Source organism: Microcaecilia unicolor, chromosome 2 (genome assembly GCF_901765095.1).
Source record: "Microcaecilia unicolor chromosome 2, aMicUni1.1, whole genome shotgun sequence".
NCBI classification, from domain to species: Eukaryota; Metazoa; Chordata; class Amphibia; order Gymnophiona; family Siphonopidae; genus Microcaecilia; species Microcaecilia unicolor.
Window position 1 is genome coordinate 503,151,587 of NC_044032.1, and position 22,193 is coordinate 503,173,779.

Consider the following 22,193-nt stretch of genomic DNA (forward strand, 5'->3'; position numbering starts at 1 on the left):
GATGCATAACACACATACAAAATATAAATAATTTAAAATTGTGATTTCAGTCTCTCAGGTAATCATTTTAGTATTAATACAGTTTCAGGAGCATAGTACACAAATATGTTAATGTATGCAAGCATGAATAATAAGTAAGGTATGCATTTTTTATTTACAAAAGCCACAGACATTGAAATTAACAGTTTAAGTATATGTTAATTCAATAATATATACTGAAAATCTAAAAATGATTTTGCCAATTATAATCAGCCTGTTATTATTCCCATGATTATTCCCTGAATTTTTCTCAAATTTGTGTATGAAAATCTACAGGCTCCCCACTTCTAAATATTTCATAATCTCATGGCATATGCCATCATCCTGGATAGTATGATAGTTATTCTGTGTGAGACTGTGTTTGTTTATGGTTATCTTTCCTCTGAAGCCAGTTTGTTGTGTGTATTGTGTAGACTAATGCATTCCCAAATGTCAACTTGTCAGAACTCTTATCTTCTGCTAGCAATAGGGTTGTGCTCATGCTCCTGCTTCCTGGTAGTGGGATATTCTCCACAGTACTTCTCTGCTTCCTTTTGGAGGCTGTTCCATGCTGCCCAAATCCAGTTATTCTGCCGTTTAATTGCAGTGGGGGTATTTGTTGGTTTCACTGCCTGACTCCTGCTTCTACCTCTGGGTTCTGACTATCAATACAAATTAACTCACCTGGGGAAGAAATTTGGAAAGGAATCTCTCAGTGGAATTTCTAAGTAAAACATTGGGCAGATGGGGGAAAGCAGGTATTTTCTACATATTGGCTTTGCACCTGCTTTGGAAACATGTGCCCTATGTGTATTTTTCTACATTTAACCAAAACCCAGCCCTGTTCCTGCGGGTACAGCATGAATACTTTATCCGCTCTGGGGTGAGGGCAATTTTCAGGGACCTTTGAGAATCTGGTATTAAAAAAAAAAAACACTATCTTTAAAAAGTTTTGAAAAAATAACCCCTATTTGTAGGAAAAAAGCAAATAATGTAGATACCTCCTGTGAAGACCCAACTTATGCAGATCAAAAGATATTTCGCTTCAGATCCATCCATTAGGAATAAGGAGGCATTCATAGCCTTCCAATCCACACTTGAATGGCTGTTGAATAAAGGGGTTCAGAATGATCCCACTTTATATTACAAACACATGGGAACAAAGCAGACTGTTGGTCAGGATTATTCAGGCTCAGGATGTTTGTGAGTTGTGAACTAGTAAACTAGGAGGTAGATAGCATGGGGATGCTGCACTCCACTTGCTAGGTTTTATGTTTCAATTAGCCCATATTGTATTTCGTTGTGCACAAATGATTTTTGCTTTGGACCTCGCTTTGTAGAGACCCGTTCTGGCAAGTTAAGTAAATACATTTTTAAATTAAGTTAAATGTAGCTCCCTCACTGGTTCTGATATATACTGCTCCAGAATTTTAACCTGGCATCCAGAATCATAACCTCCCTAGTATACTTGCCTTTTTAATCTTTAACATTTCACAGTCTGCTTCCTCAGCCTGATCAAGTTGGATGGTATTATACTCTCACTGCTATACTTTTCACAATGGGTTTTTGAGGACTTTTCAAACATAGTTGCTCATACATTAAGCTGCAGGTACAAGAGAATGGTTAAGCCATTACCAGAGCCAGAAAAAGGGAGGAATGTGGCTATTTAAATCAATTAAGGGACATATATGCGGCACATCTTTAGGCTCCATCACCCTTGTGCGATTGTTGATAATACATGCTGTAAAAACAGAGCTTGGTGGTTCCATATTTCGGAATATTGTTTGCATTTCTATTTATAAATGTAAATTGTATCAAGATGATGGAAAACTAAAACATCCAGACAACAAAGATAGAAAAAAGTGTGAATGTAGAATTTATAAATGGTCTGTTATTCATTAAAAAGGTATGTTGGTGTTGTAGGGCTTAGTGCAATATTTATAATACTGCCTAGTTATAGGTTACTCCAAAGGAATTGTGCATCACTGTGCAATACAGAATTTTGCACAGGGAACAGAAGGCAGAAAATTAGTTAGGTTTCTGATCCGCCTTATGGCACACATTCACAGACAGCCCCACCTGGCTTACCCTGTTCTCCTGGATCGTGTGGAATGAGGAAGGGGCAAGCGGGTAGCGGCTACACATCAGACTACTTCCTCCTCCTCTGCTGGCCTGGGCCCACTGCTTATTTGAACCACATGGGACTCTATACAGCTACATAGTGCAGGTAGGCAGTTGGGCCCGGGCCTGGGGTGGGGGTTGGTCTGATGTGCAGCTGCTTAATGTCACATGATCCAAGAGGAGGACATGGCAGGGTGGGTAACAAGGAGAGAAAGAAGAGGTAGAGCAGGAGTGGGCAGCCTCGGTACTCAGCCCTTGAGGACTGAGGTTGCTCACCCCTGAGGTAGAGGTTGAAGGCTAAGGGGACAGAGAAAACTAGGGGGCAGAGAAAGCTATGAGAAAGGAAAAGGTTCAAGGGGAAGTGGGTGATAAAGGCTAGGGATCATGGATCCTGGAGAGTGATATTACTGGGGGAGTGGTCAGGCCTTACGACTGGAGAAATTCTGCTTGAACATATTACAAATAAAGAACATAGAATTTTTAAATATTATAAGCAGAATTTTTCAGTTAGTGGTGAATGCTTCCAGGAGTAATAGGTAGGGTTCTCGTTGTTGACTCATACCATTAGTGCTACTGTTATATGACATGTTAGAAACATGTATGTTGAGTTCACAGTTCAGATTTTCTTCAGGGTTTATATTCACAATGTGCTTGTTTGTTGTAGAGATTGTACGTTACCAGGCTCATATGATATGAGAATAAGAATATTTTTATGTGGTTGTGACTTCCATGGAGAAGTGTCCTAGTTATGCCCTACACCTGTTTGTTGTGTATGGGGGGGGGGGGGGTAGTTTGGACTATTGTGGATGCAGAGCATGTTTACATTTAACTCAGAATTTCTATACTATGTTTGACTAAAGATCTGTGAGGATCATGTATGCTGTGTGTCACATGTGTAAGCGTTACCCCTGTAAGATTTATGTTAGACTTGTCAACTGACAATGGAGTGTCAGGTAAATACTCAAGTAAAAAAAAAAAAAATCTTTTATGTTGTATCAATTAAGGGCAATTAGATCCCTTTTCTTTCTATAATATTTCCGATTGATAGTCCAAGCTATAATTCTGCCTCGATTAGATTATTGTAGTTGTTTCTATGCAGGAGTATATAAATTTTAAATAGGCTTCAACTCTTGCAGAATAATACAGCTAAATTGATATATAGTTGTAAGAAATTTGATCATGCTTTCCCTTTGCTTGGAGGTATGCATTGGTTGCCTGTTTGTGCACATATAGAATTTAAAGTGGTATGCCTTGTACTTAAAATCATTAATGGCTGCTGTCCTTGTCCCCATGTTCAGTTGTTGACTATTCCATTTAGTCGGTTTGTATCTCATTTTGGTTCTTTACTGGGTTATCCTACTGTTAAAAATGTCCAGCTTAAGCATTTTATGATGGTTCATTTCTCTTTACAGTTTCTTCTCAATGGTTTTTTAATTCCAGGATTAATTAACTTGCATGCTACCTTGCATATCACTTATGAACTATGTCCTTACTTATCCGAATAGTGCATGCCGTATCTTCTCTTATATGCCTGTACTTCAAATATTGACTGTATTGTAAAATGATTATTGTACACTTATTATTGCCTACTTAATCTCAATTGTTAGCCACATTGAACTCGAGTATTATTGGGATAATGTGGGGTATAAACGTCTTAGGGCCCTATTTACTAAGCCGCGCTGTAGGCGCACAAACCTTTTAACGCGTGCTAACAATAGTGACACCCATTATATTCCTATGGGTATCTCTATCATTAGCGTGTACTCAAAAGTTAGCGTGCCTACAGCGTGTCTTAGTAAACAGGGCCATAAATTCATTATTTATTTACTTCCTTACTTCTAATTGCCAACAGTCGAAACTCTCGAAATGGGATAGAACAATTAAAAATCCAATATCAATAAACAGATATAAACAAAAAAACCCTGAAAAATTTAACAAATTGTTACCCATTTAGGTTTTCTCATAACATATATCTCTTGTTTTAAACAGTAAGCTTCTGTGTTTGCCTCTTTCCTTGTCTGATGAAGAATTACTTCGAATAAAGCAAGAGTTTCAGAGTACCTTTTCTCAGATGGACAGTAACTTGGCTTTACCCAAGATAGAGGGAAAATTAATGCTACAAACCTACCAGTCAGAGTGGAGAAAGGCAGAGCTTCTGAAAGTGGAGCAGAATTTGTCAACGAATGATGCACTGGTATGAACATGGATATTAGTAAACCAGCTAAATCCTTTTATTTTTCCAGACTCAGTGCCTTTTCTTCAAGAGAGACCTATACTATTTACATATACTGGGCTGTCTTAGTGCATTTTGCTATCTTGTAAACTGGATATATTTGGTGCAATTATTCAAGTAATGTCTTTGAATTTACATTAAAGTTTTTTAACTCCTTTTGCATTTGGCAAAAGCTTGTTTTGTACACTTCCAATAAGAGAGGTAGAACATGGATCTCAGCTTGTACCAAGTAAATCTGTTCAGTCCCAGAAGCAGATACAGCCCATGGCATCAGCATTTTTTAAGCCACTGACAGCCGTGCATATTCAATGCCAGACCATGTCCAGACACAGGCATTGAATATTCAGGTCAGCACGGAAGCGAGCCAGATTTCAGACCATTGCTCGGATAGCTTGGTGGATAATGTTAGGGCAGTCTTTTTTCTGTCCTTACTTTATCCACTTAACCCAGAATATCACCAATATCGGTTGATCCCTGCTCCACTTAGACAGTGCTGCAGCGATCAGAGGAGATACTTTGCGACCCTGCCTGGATAAGGCGCTACTGAATCGGCCCTCCCAGCCCTCTCAGGATGGTTTAACTCTGCAGAGGCCTCTCCTGATTAAAAGCAAAGGGGCCCTTTTATAAAGGCGCGCTAGCGTTTTTAGTGTGCTCTAAAAATAACCACATGATAAAAACTAGAGGTGCCCATATATTTCTATGGGCATCTCTAGCACTTAGTGTGCTCTAAAAACGCTAGCATGCCTTTGTAACCCCCCCCCCCCCCCCAAATGCCTTCACAGATTATAAGATGATGTTCTTTTTCTCTGATACAAGCCTGCTTAATTTATGTTCTCATGTAGAAATAAATAGATTAAGAACTATTTGATTACATGGTAGTATGCTTCATAACATGATCATTTTAATTTTTGATTCCTACAATAATGTGTGGAAGATTGCCATTATAAATTTCACAGCTTAGAGCTGAGACACTTTGGTTAATGACATTTAAATGTTGCTAGTGTTCTGATGAGAGACCCTTTTAGCTAAAAGTCATCTTCGCATAACATCTACAAAATGTATAGGGAAACAAAATTGGTTCATAAACACAGCAGAATAAGATCTTTTGAATTTTTCAGTAAGCATTTTGTAGAGAAACTGCTTGAGGTTCACTCTCAAGAGAACATATTTTCTAATATGTTCCTGCACAGAATATTAATAGTAAAGCAGGTTACGGCATCATCTGTATTTTCCTCCGGTTAATGAATGGTACAAACATTTTTACAGAAACAGCCAAAGATGAAAACTCAGTGTCCTGAGGATAAAAAAATGGATGTTCAGAAAAATTCAATAGAGGATAAAATTCAGATCTATGAAGAAGCTATCACAGATGAAGACATTAAGAAGGTAAAGGAATAAACATGCCTCAGACATTTAGGCATTTTAAATGTAAAAGGAGTCCTGATGCATTCAAGCATAGAATGCTTTTTCTAGGCATTGAATGTGTCAAGATGGTGGTGAAAACTATCATATATTTGCATCTTGTTTTCTATGTAAACTTCCATATATTTACATAAGGTGCACTGCCATCAAAGAAGATATTTCATGAGCTTTTCGTATGTTTTATTAATGTGGCAGTAGCCACCTTTGAGTAGAAGATTTGAGCACCAAAATTATGTAAAGGCTAACTTTATATAGGCTATCTGCTATACTGTGTAGGTGAGAGAACAGACTTCACAGTCTACTGGTTTAAAACTACACAAATATTTTATGAAAGGCTCAGCAAGCACTAAGCCCTTTATAAAATAAACACTATACACAAACACACACTATGGGCCAGATTCTGTAAATGTTGTCTAACATCTAGACGTGTCTAATTAACACGCCTAGCGCTATGCTATATTTTATTTGTTGCATTTGTATCCCACATTTTCCCACCTATTTGCAGGCTCAATGTGGCTTACATAATACCGTGATGGCGATCGCCAATTCCGGTATGAGAAATACAGAGTGGTAATTGCATTAGGAATCAATAAGTGATAGAGTACATTGGGTACGAAATACAGAGTGGTACTTGCATTAAGGATCAATAAGCGATAGGGTACATATTTAAAGTGTTTTTGATACATCAATTGAAGTAGGTGCCCATGAGAAAGTTTTTAAAAAGGTGGGGTTTATATGAAGAGTTAGGGTTACTCTTAACCTGGCTTTGGGACACTTGGAGCCTGTTTGCTATATAACATGCATAAAGTTAGGCGCAGTATATAGAATAGCGCATACGGTTGGGGAATGCGCCGACATTTAGGCGCAGCCATTTATGCCACTGAAAACCTGTTGTAAGTCCCCCAGGCCTAATGTTACCCTGAATTCTTTAACAATAGCGTAAATTTGAGTAATGCCCCTAATACGCCCATACTCCTCTGATGGTCATACCCCCTTTTCATTTATGCGTGTTGGAATTTACACATGCCTTTTATTAGAATATGCCTAAAAAGAAGACCATGTAAATTTCAGTTATTGCCAATTAGTGATAATAATTTGTTATAGGCCAATTATCATCACTGACTGGCTCATTAGTCAATTGAGTAGCGTGTGTAAATTGGCCATGCACACAATTTAACACACATTACTCGCCATGCTTTATATAAAATCCGTCCCTATATCCTGCCACCAATGAAATATATTTTATAACCTACACAACAGAAAGGCCACTTTATATATGAATATATCCAAGAAAAGAAAGGCATCATGAGGGGGTTTCTAAGTATGAGCAGCACTACATACAAGATGCAATTGTACAACTTGTGTAAGACACCATAGCAATGGATTTTCTAAGCCTGCAATTAAGAAAGAGAACAATAGAGTTTAAGTGGTTTACATCATTTCTAAAAAAAAAAAAAAGGGGGGGGGAGGATGAGGACAAAGCAAAACATCAGTAGGGCTAGTGACAAGAGAAAGGGGAAGGATACAATAATTATGCTTTGGAAAAAGTAGGGAAGGAAGAGTTGTCAGGACAGAAAAATGTCTGATCACTATCACCACAGACGCCGAGAAGAGTGAACAATGTTACTAATCTGGAATAGATGAAAAGGCAGTGATAAATAGAAAGCCTTAAGAAGAAGTTGAAAAAGGACGATTCTAATCTGAGGTAAAGTGGGAAACTTATTTTATAGGGCAGGAGCTGAGACACTAAAATAGGACTGCCTTGTTTTTGACTACCATCTAGTGCAGCTGATCCCCTATACAACATACAGACCACTCTTCATCTGGGGATCAAATTCATTTCTTCCTTCCATTCTGGCAGAAAATCGCTTCAGTTTACTGGGTTCTAACTATAGTCAAAGAAAGCTCTTGAATCAGGTTGATTGTCTGACCTCCAGATTAGCCTTTACACTAAACTCAGCTACCTTCCACCCATTCTAAACTGTTGATAAGTCTCTCTTCTCCTTCAGTCCAACACCATAGAGCCAGGTAATCTACAGGAAACAAATTGGGGATTCTATTCCAGATAGCTCCTTAATCCATAAAAGACTGGAGGATTATGTCCATATAGAAAAATAAGAGTAAACCAAAAATATAAATCTCCCAAACCAAGTATATTGATACATAATTAATAACATGAATAATATTTAAAATACAAATTGATAGAACTACATAAAACCTAAAACTGCCTGTTTCAGCTTCCATATTACATCAGGGGTGTAATAAAATTGATATTCTGATGAAGCAACTTTTAAAATTAAATATAGATAAATTATACAAGAGAAAACCTACCAAGGGATCACATACACAACTGATAGTGAGAAACTGAATAATTTTCAAAAATGATTGAATAGTAGGGAAGAGAATTTGAAAATTGAATTGAATTATAATAAGTATATGTCACATCTTGACATACTGATTTTTAAGAGGGTAGAAGGTCTTTCGATCTCCATATATAGAAAATCAGCAAATCAGAAAAAATTATTGAACTTTAAAAGCTTTCACAATAGATCCCTGAAGGAGAACCTCCCTGTCAGCTCATTTTTACATCTTAGAGGATTATGTTCTATCTTAAAAAGTTTTGATTCACAATCACAGGAAATGTCTAAAAGATTTCAAGAAAAATTATATTATCTTCCGAGAGATGAAAGAGCTAGGAAACCAGATAAGGACAATATTAAAGGGAGTAAGAGTCAATTATGAAGCTATCAATGATTCATTTAAGTTTTATGTTTTAAGGCAAGTTTTATTAAATTGATTTGTTGTCTTTACACTTTGGTGGTTGGTTTTACTTTTGTTGTTTGTAAAAGCTTGATTCTTTTGAATTTGCCTCTTTGTACATTTTGTCCAAAGCTGCACAATAATCTCTATGAGAAAGGCCTCTGGGCTACAATCAGGCTCTAGCATACTACCTGGAAAAGAGCAGATGTGGTCCCTCGCCACAAAAGCGGAAGTAAGGAAGAGATTAGGAACTACAGACCAGTAAGACTGACTTCTGTGATAAGTAAATTAATGGAAACACTTTTAAAACGGAGAATAGTAAAGTGTTTGGAATCCAATGGATTACAGGACCTGAAGCAACATGGTTTTTCACTAGAGGCAGATCTTGTCAGACAAATTCGATTAATATTTTTGACTGGGTGACCAGAGAGTTGGTGTATCTAGATTTTAGCAAAGCCTGTGACACTGTTCCACATAGATGATTAGTAAATAAACTGAGTGCCCTCAGTATGGACCCAAAAGTGACTGACTGGGTTAGGAACCAGTTGAGTGGAAGGCGACAGAAGGTAGTGGTAAATGGAGCTCATTCTGAGGAAAAGGATGTTGCCAGTGGTTTGCCACACGGCTTGGTTCTTGGGCCACTTCTTTTTAACATTTTTTGTAAGCAATATTGCTGAAGGGCTATCTGGTAAGGTTTGTCTTGTTGAGGATGATACCAAAATCTGCAATAGGATAGACACCCCTGATGGTGTTGATAATATGAGGAAGGATTTAGCGATGCTAAAGGAATGGTCTGGAATTTGACAGTTTAGATTTAATGCTAAAGAATCCAGGGTCATGCTTTTGGGCTGCAAAAACCCAAAGGAATGGTACAGTTTAGGGGGTGAAGAAATTTTGTGCATGAAAGAAGAGTGGAATTTGGGTGTGATCATATGTGATGACCTTAAGGTGGCCAAACAGGTTGAAAAGGCGACGGTGAAAACTATAAGGATGCTTGGGTGCATAGGGAGAGGAATGGCCAGTAGGAAAAACAAGATGATGATGATGGCCCTGTGTAAGACTCTGGTGAGAACTCATTTAGAATATTGTATACAATTCTGGAAACAGCACCTTCAAAAAGACAGGATAGAGTCAGTCCAGAAGGCAGCTACTAAAATGGTCAGTGGTCTTTGTCATAAAGTGTATGGGGACAGACTTCAGGATCTCAATATGTATTCTCTGGATGAAAGGTGGGAGAGGGGACTGAGGGGGAGTTTCAAGATGGCGGACGCAGCTTGAGAGCGTTCGTCGAGTTTCCCTGGACCTTTCTCCTTTTCTGATTTAAAAACAAGATTTCTTCAACTAAAATGCCCCATACTAAAAGGAAAGGGGTGGTCAAGAGCTTACCACCCGCAGCGACGACCACTCGATCGGTCCAGTCGACCCTCGACGCTTTCGCCACAAGCACGCCACGGGTGATAGCGGTGAGGAGTTCCGCAGCGGAAGGGGTCGGAGGAGCGACGGCTTCCCTGGAACAGGATACCATCACTCTATCCTCACCGGAAATTTCCCCACCTCCGTGTCCCGCGAACTACCGAGAAGCGGTGGAATCTCCAACAACGTCCAAAGTTGACGTTGAGGATTATTCGGCGGCTGGCACTGCGGAGGCAGCGAGCGGGAGAGGTTTTCAACAACAAGAGCAGAAAGCTCGCACGGAGGTAACCCTCGAGGCCATATGGGCAATGTTAAAAACTTTGAATCAAACAGTTCTAAAGGCAGCAGCTGATACAGCTTCTCTAGTGACTAAAGTAGATTCTTTGCAAGATTCTCTTGAAAAAATTAAACAAGATACTATTAAACAGAATGATATTTTTCAACAAGAAATTTCTTCTATAAAAAATACAACTCTCTCCTTGATAAAGGATAAAACCTTTATTCATAGTAAAATAAATCAGCTGGAGAATTATAATAGGAGACTTAACTTGAGAGTATTAAATTTCCCAAAAATGGTTGAACTGAGTGGTTTAGAACTATTTAAGAAATATCTCACTGAGGTTCTCAATTGTTCCCCCGAGATGATTCCTCCTATAAATAAAATATATTTCCTTCCAATTCCACAGAAGAAAATGGAGGAACAAAGGAGAAAATCAGAAGCACAGGGAATGCAAGAGGATGGATTACAAAATTTAACAGCTTTTCTTGACAATTCATTGCCTGAAATTCACATCCGTTCAACTTTGCTAGTTTCTCTGGTTTTTGAGCAAGACCTTAATTCAATTATGAAACTATACTTTAAAAATGCTCAAAAAACTTTTTTGGGATCTCGCCTGTGGATCTACCCAGACGTCACTAGATTTACTCAGGAAAAAAGAAGAGAGTTTCTGTTACTGAGAGATGAAGTTAAAGCTTTGGGAGCTAGCTTTTTGCTAGCCTATCCATGTAAATGTCTAATCAAATACCTGGATAATAAGTACATTTTCTATGAACCTGAACAATTGAAAAGCTTTATTGGATCAAAGAAGATTGTCAAATGACCTCTTGGACTAAGGGAAATAAAGAAGTATTGACTACCTGTGGGGCGGTCTAGGTCCTATTGCCTAAATAAGAAAAATATTTTGTTTTTGTTCTCCTCAAGTTCTTTGACTCCCCCCCAAGTGTTGGTGGTCTAAGATAGGAAAATATTGTTTCTACTGATATGAGAAATATTATTGTAATTTCTTCTGATTGATATTTCAATTCCGAGTTTTCTTTAACAAGTGTATCTTGTAATTATGTGAAATTATAAATAAATAAATGTAAAAAAAAAAAATAAAGGTGGGAGAGGGGAGATATGATAAAAATGTTTAAATACCTATGTGGCATAAATGCACATGAGGTGAGTCTCAGTTGAAAGGAAGCTCTGTAACTAGAGAGCATAGGATAAAGGTGAAAGGGGATAGACTCAGAAGTAATCCGAGGAAATATTTCACAGTGATGATTTCATGGAATGGCCTCCCGATGGAAGTGGTTGAGACAAAAACAGTATGTGAATTCATGAGAGCTTGGGATAAGTACATAGGATCTCTAAAGGAGTGGTATGGAGAGTAGATGGCATGGATGGGCAGACTGAATAGGCCATATGGTCTTTATCTGCCTATAATTTTCTATGTTTCTAATAGATCTGCCTATAGTATTGCTGGAGAATTCAGGCCTATATATTTGTAATTTAAGAAGTGCAGCAAGATAGTGTTTCTCAAGCCAATGCTTGAGTACCCTACACTTGATTTATTTATTTGTTGCATTTGCACCCCACATTTTCCCACCTCTTTGCAGGCTCAATGTGGTTTACATAGTACCGTGAGGTGTTAGCTACCTCCGGTGATGAAACAAATACAGAGTGATGTTGTTACAGAACATTAGAGAATCAAGTGAAGAAGAGTGATATATTGTTCATTGCAGGTTATGGCTTCATTGTGTTGCTGAGTTCAGTTACTTAAGTTGGATCAATAGTGTATGCCTTTTCGAACAGATCAGTCTTTTGTGACTTCCAGAAATTGAGGTGATCCTGAGTTGTCTTTATGGCTTTCAGTAATGTGTTCCATAGTTGCATGCTTATATAAGAGAAGCTGGATCTGTAAATTGATTTGTACTTGAGTCCCTTGCAGCTAGAGTAGTGAAGATTTAGGTATGTGCGTGATGTTCTAATTGTGTTTCAGGTTGGTAGGTCTATGAGATCAGTCATATAACTCGGGGCATTGCCATAGATAATCTTGTGATCTTAAGAGTTGGTGCATGTTGATCTATCTCATGCATATTCATTATGGATATCCTGAAAAGTAGATTGGTCAGAGCTCCTTAATCAGTGGTGCCCACACCCTTAAAGGGTGTAGGAAGAGGTCAAATGGGTGTGACGGGTCTTGAAATCTGAGGCAATTTATTGAAACCTTTTAGACAGAGTGAAGGCAGTTCTTAGGACAGTTATTGATAGTATAACTGTGTACTACTGGAATGTTAGTGACTTTTTAGCAGTTTTTTGCCTTCACTGAGGGGAAGTGAGGTTTCAAATTCCCCATTAGTCGCTGCTTTTGCAGCAGCCTGCCATAGTCGAAATGTGCCCACGTTGGGCAACTTTAATAAAAGTCTGTTTTATTTTAATTTCTTCAATGCATTGTTGTTCTTTCTAATAATCACTAGTGAACATGTGGTTTATGAGTATAAGGGTTTCATTGATTAGTTCAAGGGATACGGGAACCAAAAAAGTTAAGAACCCCTGGGATATAGGACACTTAATGACTGGCTTGAGAAACATTGGTATAGGGAATATATGGAAAAGCATTCCATGTGATGTGGGAGATTAAAGATTAACAGCAGCAGAGCGGGTAGGATTTGGACACCCATGTCCCCATAACGCAGAGAATGTTGCCAGCAGGACCACCTGGGAAGTACTCAATGGTGAAGTTCCCAAGAAGAAAAGCTAAATAGTAGAGGACCTTCTGGAGTTGCCTGAAGGACAGCACAAAGAAGCGGGACAAGCTCCATATGTGCAGTCTTTCTGTAGGTGCATGCAGCATCACGCCACAGGAGGGCTTGGAAGGAAGTGATGTCATCTTGAAGGAGGTGGAGTCTCTGCTCCAGGGGACAGACTGAATGGCAAGCCTTGAGTAGCAGTGAATCACCAGTTAGTACACATAAAAGTAAACACATGAAAGGAAACAGGATGGGAACAGTTTGATTTAGGATTGAATTGAATGTCTATCATAATCTAAATGATAACAAATTTTTCTATCAGGCTTACAAAAAAACTATGGATGTGGAATGAAGCAGTGAACTGCTGAATTCAAGGACAAGCAGGCTTGCATATTCTCACACATGGGTTGACGCCGATCCAAGTTGTCCTGTCTGGCATTAATGCCAAAGTAAAAAGTCAGAGCTTTGTGAAGCTTGAGCTATGCTCCACCGCACATGCGTGAGTGCCTTCCTGCCCGCTGCAAGAACACGGTCCTCTCAGTTTTGTTTTTTCCACGTGAAGAGAAGCTGTGCTTTTTGGTCTCTCTTCACATACTCGATAGTAGAGCCTTTTTGAGTGCCTTCGGCCTTTCTTTTCTCTTTTATTTCAGATTTGTTTCTTTTTCCAAAAAAAAAAAAAATCCTTATTTTATTAGTCTTTGTTTTGCCCGCATTTAAGTTTCCTTTATTTTTGACATGAGCCGCTTTTAGGCCCTGACTCCGGTCGGGTACTCCCTTTTTTCATGCCTTCGCCCCTTTTTTAAGCATTATCAAGTCATTTCATTTGGCTGGCAAAGTCTTCCTGTCCATGTCCATGAAGACTCCCAGTGGCTTCAAGCATTGTACCCAGTGCAATCAGACCATCTCGGGAAAGGGCACCCATTCTTGATGTCTGCAGTGTCTTGGGCCTGACCATAGCCCTGCTAACTGTGTTCTCTGTCTTCATATGAAGAAGAGGACCCAGGTTTCCTGGGAGGCTCAACGTGCAAAGAATTTTGGATCCAGGTCCAGCTCCTCGGCATTGGCATCGAGGTCTAAGGCGTTGGCATCGACGCCAACTGTCGCACCGGCATCAGGAGCATCGGTAAGCATTGCTGCTTCAAGACATCTGTCTCGAGGCCTCCTACTGTTCAGGCCTCCCAGAACCATCCATCGTCTGACCCAACCCCAAGGCAAGGTGAGGATTCAATGTCATCTTCGTCGGCATCAAGGAGCATGGGTGACGTGCTGTGGGTAAAGGCCAAGAAGAACCGTAATCGGTCACCCTCTCTACATGGTACTGGGAGCTCCGGAGCGCAAAGGAATTCGGCACCCAAGAAGCGTCGGCGCCGGGAGGACCACTGTCCCTCCATACAGGAGGTGCCAATGTGCTTGTCTCCAAGCAACTGAGATCCTGCTCCCGTATTGGCTCCAGCGCTTGTGCAACCTGTGCCTCAGCTGACACCCCAGCTTTTCCCTATGTCGGCCCTTGATGAGCGCACCTTGCTCCCTGAACTGCTGGATGGCCTAGTGCAGCGCTGTGCTTCAGTATCGGGGGTGCTTGCGCCTGCCATACTTCCCGCTGCAGCCCCGTCTGGCCCTCAGCCTGTACTGCAGCCTCCAATGCCGTCGCCGCATGCAGCCTCGGTGTTGACTGCCACCCATGCCGGTACCCCCCCCCAACGTCAGTGGAGGAAGCTTCACCGGAGTCGAGGTGGCAGCCGGTCTCTCAATGTTTCTCTCAAGGACATGGCTCCTTGACATCAAGGCAGGCCCGGTCTCGGATATCCCATAGGGAGATCTTATCCGACACCAAGGAGGTACATACATTGGAATCAGAGGAGGATTACAGATACTTTTCCTCGGACAAGTCTTATGGGATTCCTTCTGAGCCCTCCCCATCACCTGAAAAGAGACGGCCTCCATCAGAGATCGACTGTCCCATCAAATTATTCTTGTTCAAACAGACACAGGTTGCAGTGTATTACCTCAATAAGCAGGAGGGCACCGGATCACGCCCTCTGTGTCAGGAGGCTGAACAGATGTGGCATTGGGCTCACCTGCACGGCATGTTGCTTCAAGCCACTTATCTGGCAGGCGCAAACAACACCCTGGCTGACAGGCTGAGCAGGATAATGCAACCGCACGAGTGGTCTCTTCACATGGGTCCGCAAGATCTTCCGAGCGTGGGGCACCCCCTCGGTGGATCTCTTTGCCACTCAAATCAACCACAAAGTCGCTCAGTTCTGTTCCAGGCTTCAGGCCCACGGCAGACTAGCGTCAGATGCCTTCCTCCTCAGTCGGGGGCAGGTCTTCTGTATGCATATCCTCCCATACCTCTAGTTGAGAAAACTTATTGAAACTCAAGCAAGCCCATGAACCATGATTCTAATTGAGCCCTATTGGCTGTGGCTGGTTCCCTCTTCTTCTGGAATTGTCCTCCGAAGAACTGTGGAGATTGTAGTGTTTTCCAACCCTCATCACTCTGAACGAGGGGTTACTTCTACATCCCAACCTCCAGTCTCTGTTTCGCTTCCTTGGGTCTTTCGGAGGGTGTCTCCCAGGTCTTTCTGGCTTCTAGGAAAGACTCCACTAAGAGGTGTTACTCTTTTAAATGGAGGAGGTTCGCCATCTGGTGTGAGAGCAGGGCCTAGATCCTCTTACTTGTCCTACACAGACCCTGCTTGAGTACTTCTACACTTGTCAGAGCCTGCTCTCAAGACCAACTCCATAAGGGTTCACCTTAGTGCAATTAGTACTTATCATCGATGTGTAGAAACCTATCTCTGGACAGTCTTTAGTTCGCTTCATGAGAGGTTTGCTTTTGTCAAAGCCACCTGTCAAATTTCCACCAGTGTCATGGGATCTCAACGTCATTCTCACCCAGCTGATGAAAGCTCCTTTTGAGCCACTGAATTCCTGCCATCTGAAGTACTTGACCTGGAAGGTCGTTTTCTTGGTGGCTGTTACTGCAGCTCGGCGGGTCACTGAGCTTCAGGCCATAGTAGTGGATGCACCTTATACTAAGTTTCATCACAACAGAGTAGTCCTCCGCACGTACTCTAAGTTCCTGCCGAAGGTGGTGTCGGAGTTCCATTTGAACCAGTCGATTGTCTTGCCAACATTCTTTCCCCAACTTCATGCCCATCCTGGTGAAAGCAGCTTGTACACCTTGGATTGCAAGAGATCATTGACTTACTACATGGAGTGGACAAGGCCCCAAAGACAGTCTGCCCAGCTTTTTGTTTCTTTTGATCCCATCAGGAAATGCACCATCTCAATTTGGCTGGCAGATTGCATTTCCTTTTCATTTTTGCCCAGGCTGGACTCATAATGTCAGAGCCATGGCTGCGTTGGTAGCCCACTTGAGGTCAGCCTCCATTGAAGAAATTTGTAAGGCTGCAACGTGGTCTTCAGTCCACACGTTCACATCTCACTACTGCCTTGAGCAGGATACCTGTCGTGACAGTCGGTTTGAGCAATCGGTGTTGCAGAATCTGTTTGGGATCTAGAATCCAACTCCACCCTCCTAGACCTGTTTTATTCTTTCCAGGCTGCACCCTCATTCAGATTGTATATAGTTTCATGTTAGTCTGTGTAATGTCCTTGCTGTTGTGAGGCCCAATTGACCACTGTTCATTGTTTTGGGTGAGCCTGGATGCTAGAGAATTCCCCATGTGTGAGAATATGCAAGCCTGCTTGACAACACCTTTATATTTCCTTGTGTATTCCCACTAAGAGGCAGATGCAGCAACCAAACGTAAAAAAATCAAAATCGTTAAAGTCCCTAACGATTTTTAAAAAACGAAGAATGCACCAAAAAAAAAGTCACACATGCTCAGATCGGTATTCAAACGTACAATGTATCAAAGAATCACAATACACATCGGTAATCGGCCCCTAAATCATGCGCAGAGCAGCCAAGCGTTTTGCTGGCTGCTCTGCGCATGCTACAAACGTAAAAACAAACAAACAAAAAAGCCACAACACATACACGTGGCTACCCGGTCAGCAAAATCCAAAACAAAGGATCGGGAGGGGGCAAGGGCGCTCATCAGGAGCGTCCTGTATGGACGGCCTTGCCCCCCCCCCACCCCCCCCCCCCCCCCCGCTGCTCCCCACTTTCCGCCGCTCTCCCACCCCCCCCCCCCCCCCCCCCCCCGAAAAAGCAAAATGCTAGCTGCCCCGGTCCCCCTCCCTTCCTGTTCCTGTGTTCTGCAGAGCTAACTCCGCCTCCTGTCATTCTTTTGCCCCGTGCCCCCCCCCCGCTGCCCCCCCTGAGGTCGACTACGCCGCTCCCCCCCTCCACCGAGACCCCCCCTCCCTATTAACGACCCGAGCAGCGCCTCTCACCTCTTTCAGAAGCGCTGCACGGGCAGGAAGATCTATTGTGTTGGTTGTAGAGTCTCCATGATGTCTCTTCTTCCCTGGCCCAGGCCCCGCCTCCTTCTGACGTAGGGATTGGCTCAAAGTTTGTTTATTTTTTCACTTAATGATTTTTCCTGGCACAGAGCTGTCCTAACGAGAGGTCCAGACCTCTCGTTAGATTTCCTGCCTTTTTCCTGCGTAAAGGCAATCGGAAAAGGTTAGTGCATGTCGTTTCAATGGGGTTTTCACACTAATTGCTCATCTCCATTCCGTTTTCGTTAGCTGCTGGCTTCCTCGGTAAAAGCCCTTTGATGCATGCAACGGATCAAATTTTCCTCGTTGGAGGGTCATTAAAGGCTCATTTAGCTTTAGTGCATCTGCCTCTTAGTGAAGATACTTACCTGCAGCAGGTATTCTCCGAGGACAGCAGGCTTCATATTCTCACAATCCTGCCCACTTCCCTTTGGAGTTGTCTCTTTCATTCTTTTGTTTTATTTTTTGCTTTAAATTTAAACTGAGAGGACAGTGTTCTCACGGCGTACGGGAGGGCACTCACGCATGCCTGGCAAAGCGTGGCTCACCAATCACAAATCTCTGATTTTTTTTACTTTGGCATAAATGCAGAACCAGGCGATGTGGATCGGCGTCTACCCATGTGTGAGAATATGAAGCCTGCTGTCCTCAGAGAATACCTGCTGCAGGTAAGTATCTTCACTTAGTGGGAATACACAAGGAAATATAAAGGTGGTCAACATTTCAATTGAAAGAATTGCACAAAAACAAATATACTAAAATGTGTAAAAAAAAAACAATTAATGCATTTTTATGACAATAGGAGGGATATATTTCCATTCTTCATATTGTAAAACTGAGACATGAAATAAGAAAAATTTCCTTATTGCATTTTTTATTAAGATGTGTTTATAGAGTTAAGGAATCACATCAATATTGTATTATTCGTAGGAAAGTAATATGAAGGAAAATGGCAGGACTAGCAGATCATTTAATTATTCAGAAGAACAAATTATGTAGGCAGCTCTCATGCTTTCTGATGTATATTCCGTTTCCAGGATGAAATAAATGAAATCTTATCCTACTTAGCTATTTGTGTTTGTGCAAATTAGAGTGTTCCCTTGCTACTCTTTAGAAGCTAGCAACTGCATCATTCCTATATATTATTCCAAGTCATGAAAATGTTTAAAAGCAGTCTTTTAAAAATAATTTTAAAATGGGATTTACCCCACTTATAATTTTGACCCTTTCCATTGAGAAAAACAGTTAAAATATAGGAGATGATGGTTTTATGTAGAAATGACACAGAGCATTTTCTATATTCTGTTTTATCATAAGAGATTAAGAATAGCCATACTGGGTCAGACCAGTGGTCCATCTAGCCCAATATCCTGCTTCCAACGGTAGCCAAGCCAGGTCGCAAGAACCTGGCAGAAACACAAATTGTGGCAACTGGAGGTTCAGGACAAATATATTCCACGTATTAGAAAAAAGGGAAAAAAGACTAAACGTCAGCCGGCGTGGCTAAACAGTAAGATAAAGGAAATCATTAGAGCCAAAAAACAATCCTTCAGAAAGTGGAGAAGAGAACCAACTGCAAGTAACAGGATAGATCATAAGGAATGCCAAGCCAAATGCAAAGCGGAGATAAGGAGGGCAAAAAAGGACTTTGAGAAGAAATTAGCGTTGGAAGCAAAAATACATAGTAAAAACTTTTTTAGATACATTAAAAGCAGGAAACCGGCCAAAGAGTCGGTTGGGCCGCTGGACGAAAATGGTGTTAAAGGGGCGATCAAGGAGGACAAAGCCGTAGCGGAGAAATTAAATGAATTCTTTGCTTCGGTCTTCACCGAGGAGGATTTGGGGGGGACACCGGTGCCGGAAAGAATATTTGAAGCGGGGGAGTCGGAGAAACTAAACAAATTCTCTGTAACCTTGGAGGATGTAATGGGTCAGTTCAGCAAGCTGAAGAGTAGTAAATCACCGGGACCTGATGGTATTCATCCCAGAGTATTAATAGAACTAAAAAATGAACTTGCGGAGCTACTGTTAGAAATATGCAATCTGTCCCTAAAATCGAGTGTAATACCGGAAGACTGGAGGGTAGCCAATGTTACTCCGATTTTTAAGAAAGGTTCCAGAGGAGATCCGGGAAATTATAGACCGGTGAGTCTGACGTCGGTGCCGGGCAAGATGGTGGAGGCTATTATTAAGAATAAAATTGCAGAGCATATACAAAAACATGGACTGATGAGACAAAGTCAGCACGGATTTAGTGAAGGGAAGTCTTGCCTCACCAATCTAATGCAATTTTTTTGAGGGGGTAAGCAAACATGTGGACAATGGGGAGCCGGTTGATATTGTATATCTGGATTTTCAGAAGGCGTTTGACAAAGTGCCGCACGAAAGACTCCTGAAGAAATTGCAGAGTCATGGAATCGGAGGTAGGGTATTATTATGGATTAAGAACTGGTTGAAAGATAGGAAGCAGAGAGTAGGATTGCGTGGCCAGTATTCTCAGTGGAGGAGGGTAGTTAGTGGGGTCCCGCAGGGGTCTGTGCTGGGTCCGTTGCTTTTTAATGTATTTATAAATGACCTAGAGATGGGAATAACTAGTGAGGTAATTAAATTCGCCGATGACACAAAATTATTCAGGGTCGTCAAGTCGCAGGAGGAATGTGAACGATTACAGGAGGACCTTGCGAGACTGGGAGAATGGGCGTGCAAGTGGCAGATGAAGTTCAATGTTGACAAGTGCAAAGTGATGCATGTGGGTAAGAGGAACCCGAATTATAGCTACGTCTTGCAAGGTTCCACGTTAGGAGTTACGGATCAAGAAAGGGATCTGGGTGTCGTCGTCGATGATACGCTGAAACCTTCTGCTCAGTGTGCTGCTGCGGCTAGGAAAGCGAATAGAATGTTGGGTGTTATTAAGAAGGGTATGGAGTCCAGGTGTGCGGATGTTATAATGCCGTTGTATCGCTCCATGGTGCGACCGCACCTGGAGTATTGTGTTCAGTACTGGTCTCCGTATCTCAAAAAAGATATAGTAGAATTGGAAAAGGTACAGCGAAGGGCGACGAAAATGATAGTGGGGATGGGACGACTTTCCTATGAAGAGAGGCTGAGAAGGCTAGGGCTTTTCAGCTTGGAGAAGAGACGGCTGAGGGGAGATATGATAGAAGTGTATAAAATAATGAGTGGAATGGATCGGGTGGATGTGAAGCGACTGTTCACGCTATCCAAAAATACTAGGACTAGAGGGCATGAGTTGAAGCTACAGTGTGGTAAATTTAAAACGAATCGGAGAAAATTTTTCTTCACCCAACGTGTAATTAGACTCTGGAATTCATTGCCGGAGAACGTGGTACGGGCGGTTAGCTTGACGGAGTTTAAAAAGGGGTTAGATAGATTCCTAAAGGACAAGTCCATAGACCGCTATTAAATGGACTGGAAAAATTCCTCATTTTTAGGTATAACTTGTCTGGAATGTTTTTACGTTTGGGGAGCGTGCCAGGTGCCCTTGACCTGGATTGGCCACTGTCGGTGACAGGATGCTGGGCTAGATGGACCTTTGGTCTTTCCCAGTATGGCACTACTTATGTACTTATGTACAAATCCCAGGGCAAGCAGTTGCTTCCCCATGTCTGTCTCAGTAGCAAACTATGGACTTTTCCTCCAGGAACTTGTCCAAACCCCAGTTAGTAGCAACATTTCATGCTACCAATCCCGGGGCAAGCAGTGGCTTCCCCCATGTCCATCTCAATAATAGGCTATGGACTTTTCCTCCAGGAACTTGTCCAAAACTTTTTAAAACCCAGATATGTTAATCGCTGTTACCACATCCTCTGGTAACAAGTTCTAGAGCTTAACTATTCTTTGAGTGAAAAAAATATTTCCTCTTATTCATTTTAAAAGTATTTCCATGTAATTTAATTGCGTGACCCCTGGTCTTTGTACTTTTTTGAAAGAGTGAAAAATCGATTCACGTTTACCCATTCGACTCCACTCAGAATTTTGTAGACCTCAATCATATCCCCCCTCAGCCATCTCTTTTCCAAGCTAAGGAAGCCTAATCTCTTTAGCCTTTCTTCACATGGGAGCATTTCCATCCCCTTTATCATTTTGGTTGCTCTTCTTTGAAACTTTTCCAATTCCACTATATCTTTTTTTAGATACGACGGCTAGAATTGAACACTTTTGTTTTAACCTGCTTTAAATATAATGGGAAATGAGGAAATCAAATTAAAATAAAGCGTTTGATATTCAAAGCAATTTAAATGGCCAGGAAAGACTCCTAGCTGTTTACATTGCTTGTGCAATACTATCCATGGCTATTCTGTGACACTTAACTAGATAGCGCAGCTGAATATCCCTTCTAACTGATTATGCCCAAAACAGCTTGTTTGTTGGCAGCCCAGGGTGCTAATAGACTGGAGAAAAATCTTAGCTAGTTAGCATCAATTTTTAGTTAGCTAACTAGCTAAGTAACTGCATACAGTTAGGACAACAAAATGGCTGTCTTAACTATATGCAACAAGTTAACCAGTCAGTTAACTTCCAGGTTGGGAGTCATACCCAGGTATTCAATACTGGGAGCCACACCTGCCCCTGCATTAAACATTTGGGGTTAGTTCAGTCCATGGCAAGAAGCAGCTTACCATCCACATACCACTGCAGGCTGAATATCGGTCCCAAAGTAACAGAGCAGACTAATATACAAAGACAGATTAATTGCTATTATAAGGCATGTGCTGTAGATATCAAGTGGTGTTTTCAGTATGATGTCTAAATCCGATTTTGGACTTTTTGCTGA

General features: G+C 41.4%; 1 protein-coding gene across 2 annotated transcripts in view; it reads left to right on the forward strand.

Annotated features, from left to right (window-relative positions):
• The window catches only part of EVC2 (EvC ciliary complex subunit 2), a 351,907-nt gene that overhangs the window by 268,297 nt on the left and 61,417 nt on the right, over positions 1 to 22,193 (forward strand). For both annotated transcript variants that reach the window (XM_030191177.1, XM_030191178.1), the window contains exons 14-15: positions 4,129 to 4,333; positions 5,639 to 5,758. In XM_030191177.1, the coding sequence (XP_030047037.1) occupies positions 4,129 to 4,333; positions 5,639 to 5,758 (325 nt within the window). The remainder of the gene's footprint in view (positions 1 to 4,128; positions 4,334 to 5,638; positions 5,759 to 22,193) is intronic.